Below are 8,699 nucleotides of genomic sequence, written 5' to 3'. Positions count from 1 at the left end.
ACATCTAGCGCCAATGGTCGCGACAGCTCGTGTCGCCGGAAATCGCTGTGCTCGCATTGAAAATGAATGGTATGGAGTCGCTGTCGCGCGCGATGTCTCTGGCAGTGTGTACGCACCTTTAAGCTGGTGTAACCCTAGCCAATTTTTCCAATCCCAAAATGTTCAGGTGTGAGCTTCATTTCCATAATCGCCGGCCAATAGGTGAGAGATGGAGCACTTATTAGTGTCTGCAGGAGGTCATCTTTCTCTTGACTATTGGGTCTCCCTGTTGAGTTAATGGTTCCAGCAATGGGTAAAAAGAATCCAACGTGATAGAAAAAAACATTTTGTCGGCGAGGCTGGCTCTTCTGTTCTCGTGAAGTAACCAAAGAGACTCTTTTACAGAAGCACTGTCAAGATGTCAAGCTGATCTAGGCTTCCCTAGAATTGTAATCAAGTCAAGTCAATTTTATTTGTATAGTGCCTTTCACAACACACATCGTTTCAAAGCAGCTTTACAGAATATCAGCATTAACAGACGATAAAACTGTAATGTCTATAAAGTCGATTAATCATCATTGTGTAATTTCGATAAAATACGATTTTTAATAGTGTTTAAAAATAATTAAATGATAATTGTATTAATAACCCCAGTGAGCAAGCTGTAGGCGACTGTGGCAAGGAACACAAAACTCCATAAGATGTTGATTAATGGAGAAAAATAACCTTGGGAGAAACCAGACTCACTGTGGGGGCCAGTTCCCCTCTGGCTAACATTTTGAATGTAATGTAAATATTAATTATGTATAGTTAAAATCTTGGTTTAAAATTATTAAACTAAGTGTTAAGGGTCAGTGATTAAACATCGATTGTGTTTGAACTGTAAGATTAATGACCAAAGTCATTAATCCTAAGTAGATCGTAGAAACCTTTGGCACAAATGATCTCTGTGATCAAATTAAGCTTGCAACGCTTTTGGGGAAACAGCCCTAAATGTTTTTCTCTACACTTAAATGATTAATGAAATCAGAAAGCGGAGATACTACAGTCTGTTTTTATTTAACTTAATTTCTTTACTCACTGAATTATGCGTTCTACGGCAAGCCTCGAGGGATAAATGTGATATTGGAAAAATACACAATCATGTACTTTTACAAGGTAAAGTTACTCCATGAATTGCTTCCTAAATCACTCTCTTATCATTTATGTTCACACGTTAGTCCTGTTGTTATTTCGGCAAGCTCAACATGACAGCGAATCAGAGAGAGAGACTTGTTGTGACTTGGTATGTCTGTCACCTCTCCACCATTCTTAATGGGTAAGTGCGTCATACATCCGAATGAAGAGAGTGAGATTAAACTTTATTGCATGACAACCCAAGTAGACTACTGTAATGCTAACACCAACTTGCTTATGTGCAAAATTAGTTTGTGTAACTTAAAAGTTTAAGTTAAATTGTCCCTAATTCAACCTACTTAACTTTAGAGCAAGCTAATATTACATTCAAACCATTTCTGCATTACCTTTTTAAAACTCCATGATGCTCCTGTGATTCAAAGCAACTAACATTTTTCTGCTGTCTTTCTGCAGACTTTACTGGACCCAGCAGACAGCAAACATGTATCAGTGCACCTACAGCTATAGCAATAAAGCTGTCAATGAAGACAACTGAGCAGAATGTTTTTTTTTACATCACTTTTACCGTATTGTGGAATTGCGCACATTGTACTAGAAACTTACAACTTTCCTAACTTTCAAGATTGTTTTGGTTTTGACATTGCCTTAGTGATATGTTTCACTATGGTTTTTCATATTTATGATTTTTAGGCCTTTTGGTGTCATTGGTCAAAGTTGTCATTCAAGCAGTAATATTTGACTTCATGATGCACAGCCTTTTATCGTTTTTTGCAAAGATGTTTGTTCAAGAGTATGCTCTTGAGCATAGGACATGTGATTAGCAATAAAATAGTACGAGCCAGGAAGCATGATTGTGGAATTAATAATTGTGTAGAATGAAAATTGGGTAAGAGCCTGTTAGCGTAATAATGGTAGTTGTGTAATTTCGACTCCTCCAATCATTCTAATTAAAAAAAGCCTTTTATGCACAAAGAAAACTGATATGTGCCTGAATCAAGTCCGCCTAGCACACAACAGGGAACCGCATTTCTCCATTGAGTGATTGTGTGTTATGAATGTCTGCATAGCAATAGCATTAATTTGCACCATTTTTCTAATCAGGGTGATATCTTTGCTTTCGCATTCTAAAGGGCAGGGCCAGTGGGGTTTTTGAGGAAAATACTGAGGGTCTAAGTCCATATTTCACTCTTCACTTTTTCAAATTGTTCAATTGATGTGGGCCAGAAAATTAAAGTACCAACATTATGGAAAAGAAAAATGTAAAAACACAGAATATGAAACCTTAGTGACTTAAAGTATGTAGATAATGACAAAATAGGCTGGTGTTATCCGAGATGTATAATTGTATCCTTACAATCACTTCTGTACAAGATTACAGTAGAAACCTATTATGTATTAGCCTCCCACATGGATGCGTATGAAATAACATATTTACACTGACTTTATAAATATTATCTGACAACACGGAAGTTCGTGTTGTTATCTAAACAATTAAAATATCAGATTGTCATGATTAACTGCTTTCTAGTTTCCTTTTGCCAGAAATGGAGGTCCTCATCTCTTCAGACCAGTGACAGAGATCAAACTCCTCTACCAGATGACAAGCCTGTAGATAAAAGATTTTACATTTACTAACAAATCTAGACATGGGTGTTTCGGTCATTCCCACAATTCAGTGGCATTCAGGATTTGAAATTTTTGAAAACTAAAACATATTTTCACAAGTATCTTCATGTTTCATTATTACAGGGATATGTTAAAGACTGTATTAGACATACTGGTCTAGTTAAATTACAAAAAATCATGTCATCAGCAGTCTCCGGGTTCGCGGGCATTTATCTGAAACCAGTCACAAAAATGAATTGAAACTCTGTGAATACTTATCACACAAACATGAAACATATGTCTAAAGAAAGCTTAAAATGTCTACTTTTAAATAAAACAATTCAAATTTAAAACAAATATTCTCCTGCAATGTACAGTTTCTCCTGGCTCAGCTATTTATCCCTAATGTCATCACACCCACGGGCAGAGGGCGCTATTCATATGGTAATGTACTGAGGTGATCAATGCAAATGGTGAACGCCCCTGACTGTGCCGTAAAAACAAATTCATTAACTTTTCTGCGCATTTGGAAGATCGCATGATACACAGGTGAGAAAAACTCCTGGATGGTGACAAAGAGTTAAAATTTTCCTCAGAAGAAGAGCGTGACTCAGATGAATGTTTGTACTTTGAAGAGAGACTTGATCCAGCCAAGGATAAAATTTCGGACGAGTAAGTAATTTAGTTTTCATTAGTTGACATGCTATTTTATATAAACATGTTCATATTTTACTAGTGGGACTGTTTCCAGACTTGCCAGCCAGGATTCAGATTATTTACATTTGAAATATGTCCTAATAAGCAAGTTTTAGTTACATTTAAATGCGGTTTTGGCTAAAGCAGGTATTTAAATTGTATGCTATATGATATAAATATGATATGTAATATGATATAAAAAAAAATATGAATGTTTAGATTATATTTTAACTAGTGTTTATAATGCCTCATTATCATCAACAAAGCTTGTGCTTGCAAATATCTGTTCAGGTTAAATTAGTAAAATGCACTTCAAATATGCCCATATTAGAAAATCAGCATCTTATAATGATTTCTGAAGGATCGTGTGACACTGAAGAATGCAGTAATGATGCTGAAAATTCAGCTTTGATCACAAATAGCATTTTACAATATATTTAAATAGAAAACTGTTCTTTTAAATTGTAAAAAGAGTTCAAAATATCACTGTTTTTACTGTATTGTGTATCAAATAAATGCAGCCTTGGTGAGCAGAAGAGACTTCTTTTAATGGTAGTGTAGGTCTAAAATTAAGTAAAGACTTTATGTAAAGATAATGTATAGTCAGATTACTTTTAACTTAAAACTTGATTTTGATCATTAAGTCTCCTCATATTCATTCTCTTTTTGTCTCATTCCTCATTGATGGGCCCAGGGGAGGGGTCTTTGTCTCCTCAGGTGTGAATTACAATCAATATTCATGATACAAAAAAATATAAATATGTACACACATGTTGCTCACATATTATTGTAGCCCAGTTTGTGCTGAATACAGCGTTATCAGACTTTAGCCATTAATGTGTTTTTAAGCAACTGAAAAAAGCACAAATGTCAAGGCATGTTAAAACTTCTCCAGGGCCCAAAACACCCTCAGACCCAAGAGGGTTAACTGTGGGACCTTGTATAGACAGGTGTGTGCCTTTCCAAATCATGTACAATCTGAATTTACCAAAGGTGGACTCCAATCAAGTTGTAGAAACATCTCAAGGATGATCAGTGGAAACAGGATGCACCTGAGTTCAATTTTGAGTGTCATGGCAAAGGCTGTGAATACTTTTGTACATGTGATTTTTTTTTCTTCCATTTTTTATTTGTAATAAATTTGCAAAGATTTCAAACAAACGGATGCACTGTAAATACCACACACACTACTGGGGACTTAAATGTCAATAAATTGTAAGAATTACCCGTTTACTGGTTATTCTTAAAGATCAAGTCTTCAAAGAAAAGAAAGAAAAATCACCTGTCGTGACGATTTGGTCAGAGTTGCGGTTCGTAAGCTAGTGGACGAAGCTCCTGGGCTCTCCACTCTCTGCAGGAGTACACGTGTGCGTGGAACATGGCTCCATGATTGTCCAAGTCCAGCTTTCAATTGTCCATTTCCATCTTTGGTCACGTGGTTTGTCACCTTCATCACACAAGATAAAACTATATTGATTTAAATTAAATCATTAGAATATTTGGTCAGAAAATACAGACTATGTTTGGAATAGTGTACTACTATAAAACTCTACTATACTGAATATACACCACACAATATGCAAAATGTTTGTATGCGTGGAATACCTAAATGGCTTACTATATTTAGCAAAATATGCAGAGCAAACTGCACTGGATACTGTATTCTATAATGCACTGTGCTCGACCTTAGATTTCCAGTGTGGCGAATGAGTTGTAAATAATACCGGCTGCTATGTTTCACGACATTCTTGACTCATTATTTGATTGAACATCCAAACGTAAAGACATTTTTGAAGATGATGACTAGATGAAAATCGCTTAACTTGCTACATATATTGTTATATAATGCATACTGATTAAAAACAGTATACTTACAGTATATACCGTGCTCTAAGCAGTATGCTAGTATTTCATTTGAACTTAAGCAAAGTCTCCATGAGTAGGGCTGGTATTGCTGCAGATTTCCTGATATGATTCCGATTCACAAGCTCTGTGATTCGATTCAGATTTAATTAGATGCTGATTCATTTTGATATATTTCAGTCATATTGTCAATTTTGCTTAAATATGTAAGAAATTCTCTCTCGGCTAATACTGTAAATTATCCAGGGAACCTTCTCCTTTGTACATAATGAAGATACTACTTTAAACATTTAACAGGGCACAAACTACGCAGCTCAATTGCAATATATTTAACAGCTATAATAACTATCAAAAAACATAACTGAAGTCAATTTTAAAGTAAAAAATTTTGATCTTGGGACTTAAAAATGTATATTGTGATGGTTCAAATGAAGATTGTGATTAATCAGAAAATCTATATTTTTACTCAGCCCTAACCATAAGCTACAGGAATTAGAATGGTCTATACCAGAATGGCAAGGTTGAGGTCTTTAGCGATCATCTTCAACTCGCCAGCAACTTGCATCAGCAGCGACATACCTGAAGCAAAGTACCATTGTCATGATTGCTGATGCATATGCCATTGCCATCACTTCCAATTAGAACTGATAAATATGATATTCTGCAATACAATACCCTCATTTTGTTTTCCTCCGAGCATGGATGACAGCACTGCAGAGACTGAATCCACCATTAACACTTTGACTGAACCACCTCCAATGGAGGCCTGGAACACAAAGTATTCTGATGCAAAACAACCACCCTCCACTTACAGTATAGCAATTGACCTTTTAGCAGAACAATTCCTACCTTCTGAAGGCCATTAGATCTTAGATGTTGAAGGCTTGAAAGCAAGGAGTAGACATCAAATACTCTGAATACCTTGATTTTTTGAAGAGCCTCCATCTATACATCGAAAAAGACACTTCAGATAAAAAACCTTCATAACAGCATGTTTTCAAGATCTGAAGAAAATGAGTGCCCATACAAAACTCACCGACAAGAAGCTAGGGTGATGCTATGTGGTAGCTAAGATGTTCTGAGAGTTTTTGCACATTGCTATGTGATAGCTAGTGTATTCTGGGTAGTTGCTGACTGGTCAAAGATGAAAGAACCCACCCCAAAGTCTCTATGATATTCTAGTCCATATAGCTCTGGGACTTTCACACATTTTATAATCTATAAAATGTTTTAAAATAATTCTATAAAGTATTAATAAAAAGCAGCACACATCTAATTTAGCTGCACAATTTGAGGTGTAATTCATTACCTGCTCTTCCATATTAGAGGTCTTGGTTTGTAGCATCTGAAGAAGTCGGTTTGCACATATGCCACCATTTGTGTCGATGTAAAACACACTCTGCTTCAGCTGGTGGGATATATTGACTGCAACACTAAGACACACCTAAAAGCGTTCCAGAGACACCAAGTACATTACCGAAACACCCACTCATTTGCCCTCACAACCCTAGAAATAAACACAGTGTGCAGCAGGACTTAGTATCTGAGAAGGGTTTCAAAGACAAAGTCACCTGTGTTTTCCCACTCCCTGGACTTCCTGTCAGCTCAGTTATTTCCCCTGTGTACAGCCCAGAATCTAGGAGCTTATCCAAACTGAAGACAAGACAATGCAGTATGGCACAGAGCCTGAATATAAAATACCTTATTATTATGTTTATATGAAATACAGATTTGTGCACTGGTTGAAACCTGGGACTGCCAGTGGACAGAATTGCAGTGGAGCTCAACAGCTCCTCGTAGAGATCAGCTCCAGAGACAGGAAAAGCAGTGTACTGAGCCAAGAGCACACGCCGGACAGCTACTAGAGCCTGAAAAGTAATGTAGGTAGTACTTAGTTTGTCTGTGTGACTGATTTTAGAACATGAGAGATGCTAAACAAATAACTGTGAGGCCTGAATAGGTGTTACCTCCTGCCTAGAAACAATAAAGCTGAATTGTAATCCCACATACTGTACATACCTTATAAGACAATGAACACTTTTGTGCAAGTTCTTCTGGGTTAGATGAGACAAAGTCTTCAACTGAAGAAATGAAAATGTATTAGTAGAATTACTACAAGACCACAAGATGCAGTTAAAGAGTTAAGTTAATTCTAGTTATACCCATGGGGGAAACTGCAGTGTTCAATCTGCAAAGATCATAGTTATGTATATTTTCATTTTGAGGAAGCAATTTCTTTAAAGGAAAAGTTCACGCTTGAAAATGTTCTCATTATTTACTCACCCTTATGCCATATCAGATGCGTATGACTTTATTTCTTCTGCAGAACACAAACTGAGAGTTTTAGAAGAATATCTCAGTTCTGTTGGTTTATTCAATGCAAGTGAACGGTGGCCAGAACTCCGAAGCTCAAAATGCACATAAAGGCAACATAAATCCATGTCTTTAGAAGTGATATGATAGGTGTGGTGAGAAACGGATACGTTTTTAAGTCCTTTTTTACTATAAATCTCCACATTTGACAAGCCCCGACCACTAGGAGGCAATATGCACAAAGAAGATTGAATTGCCAAAAAACAAAAGAAGAAGAAAAAATGACTTAAATGTTTATCTGTTTCTCCCTCAGACATCATATTGATTCTGAAGATATGGATTTAACCACTGGTGTCATATGAATTACTTTCATGCTTCCTTTATGTGATTTTTCACTGTTCTGGTCACCATTCACTTGCATTGTATGGACCAACAGAGCTGAAATATTCTTCTAATAAATATCTTCATTTGTGTTCTGCAGAAGAAGAAAGTCATAAACATCTGGTATGTCATGAGGCTGAGTAAATGCTGAGAGAATTCTCATTTTTGGGTGAACTATCCCTTTTAACACTAGATAAGTATTCAACAAATAAAACAGTGGTAAGGTGATGGGATCAGATGGTAATGCATGGTACTTTGGTATTGCCATTTTCATATAATATGGTTTGGGAATGCAGCAAGTTTAAAATATACTGAAACAATTAAAATTTGTTATGATACAAGATCGGTGTGGTACTCATAGTCAACACCTGTCCTGATGTCTTCTGCCTGTAAAGCTTTGATGAAGTCTTCATTCAATCCAGGGCAGATACCTTCTCTCAAGACCACCATGACCCTTTGAATAGAATTTAATGCAACAACAACGTTACTAACATAAAGTTATTATTAACACAATATTTTAGGATGTTTAGAAAGCTACGCACACAAATAGTCTTTACAATAGGGTTCTTCTGCGTATCGTCACATCTTGAGTTTCATTTGTATGCTTTCATGTTGTTGAGGTTCCCTCCCGCCATACTTCAACACCCGTCAGCGTTCAACATTGATTGACAGGAAACCGTCCAATCACATCCTCCGTAGCGGTGCATAAGCCAATGCCAGCCTTT

At 36.4% G+C, this 8,699-nt stretch overlaps 1 protein-coding gene across 3 annotated transcripts; it reads right to left on the bottom strand.

Moving 5' to 3' along the window:
* Positions 1 to 235: 235 nt before the first annotated feature.
* Positions 236 to 8,645, bottom strand: rad51d (RAD51 paralog D). 3 transcript variants are annotated; one of them, XM_052116928.1, is made up of 11 exons: positions 8,517 to 8,645; positions 8,343 to 8,428; positions 7,300 to 7,361; positions 7,030 to 7,148; positions 6,852 to 6,933; positions 6,590 to 6,724; positions 6,130 to 6,225; positions 5,956 to 6,046; positions 5,789 to 5,859; positions 4,700 to 4,864; positions 236 to 2,722 (listed from the first exon to the last, which is right to left on the bottom strand). In XM_052116928.1, the coding sequence occupies exons 2-11, from the start codon at positions 8,422 to 8,424 to the stop codon at positions 2,630 to 2,632; spliced, it is 996 nt and encodes a 331-aa protein (XP_051972888.1). In that variant the 5' UTR covers positions 8,425 to 8,428; positions 8,517 to 8,645; the 3' UTR covers positions 236 to 2,629. The 3 variants fall into 3 exon arrangements, with proteins under 3 accessions (XP_051972888.1, XP_051972883.1, XP_051972886.1); XM_052116923.1 differs by having other exon boundaries at positions 6,852 to 7,148; XM_052116926.1 differs by having other exon boundaries at positions 6,852 to 7,148; positions 8,532 to 8,626.
* Positions 8,646 to 8,699: the final 54 nt, after the last annotated feature.

This window comes from Xyrauchen texanus, chromosome 4 (genome assembly GCF_025860055.1).
Source record: "Xyrauchen texanus isolate HMW12.3.18 chromosome 4, RBS_HiC_50CHRs, whole genome shotgun sequence".
NCBI classification, from domain to species: domain Eukaryota; kingdom Metazoa; phylum Chordata; class Actinopteri; order Cypriniformes; family Catostomidae; genus Xyrauchen; species Xyrauchen texanus.
Note: the sequence above shows the minus strand (reverse complement) of the source record. Positions and strands in the feature narration are given on the sequence as shown.

What these genes read in the sequence shown, in the direction of transcription:
- rad51d (XM_052116923.1), bottom strand. Translation starts at nt 8,424, where the DNA reads ATGGTGGTCTTGAGAGAAGGTATCTGCCCTGGATTGAATGAAGACTTC. An exon ending in CCTCTAATATGGAAGAGCAG is followed by an intron (nt 6,226 to 6,589) that starts GTAATGAATTAC and finishes TTCGATGTATAG; the next exon opens with ATGGAGGCTCTTCAAAAAAT. An exon ending in ACCTCAACCTTGCCATTCTG is followed by an intron (nt 4,865 to 5,788) that starts GTATAGACCATT and finishes TGTGTGATGAAG; the next exon opens with GTGACAAACCACGTGACCAA.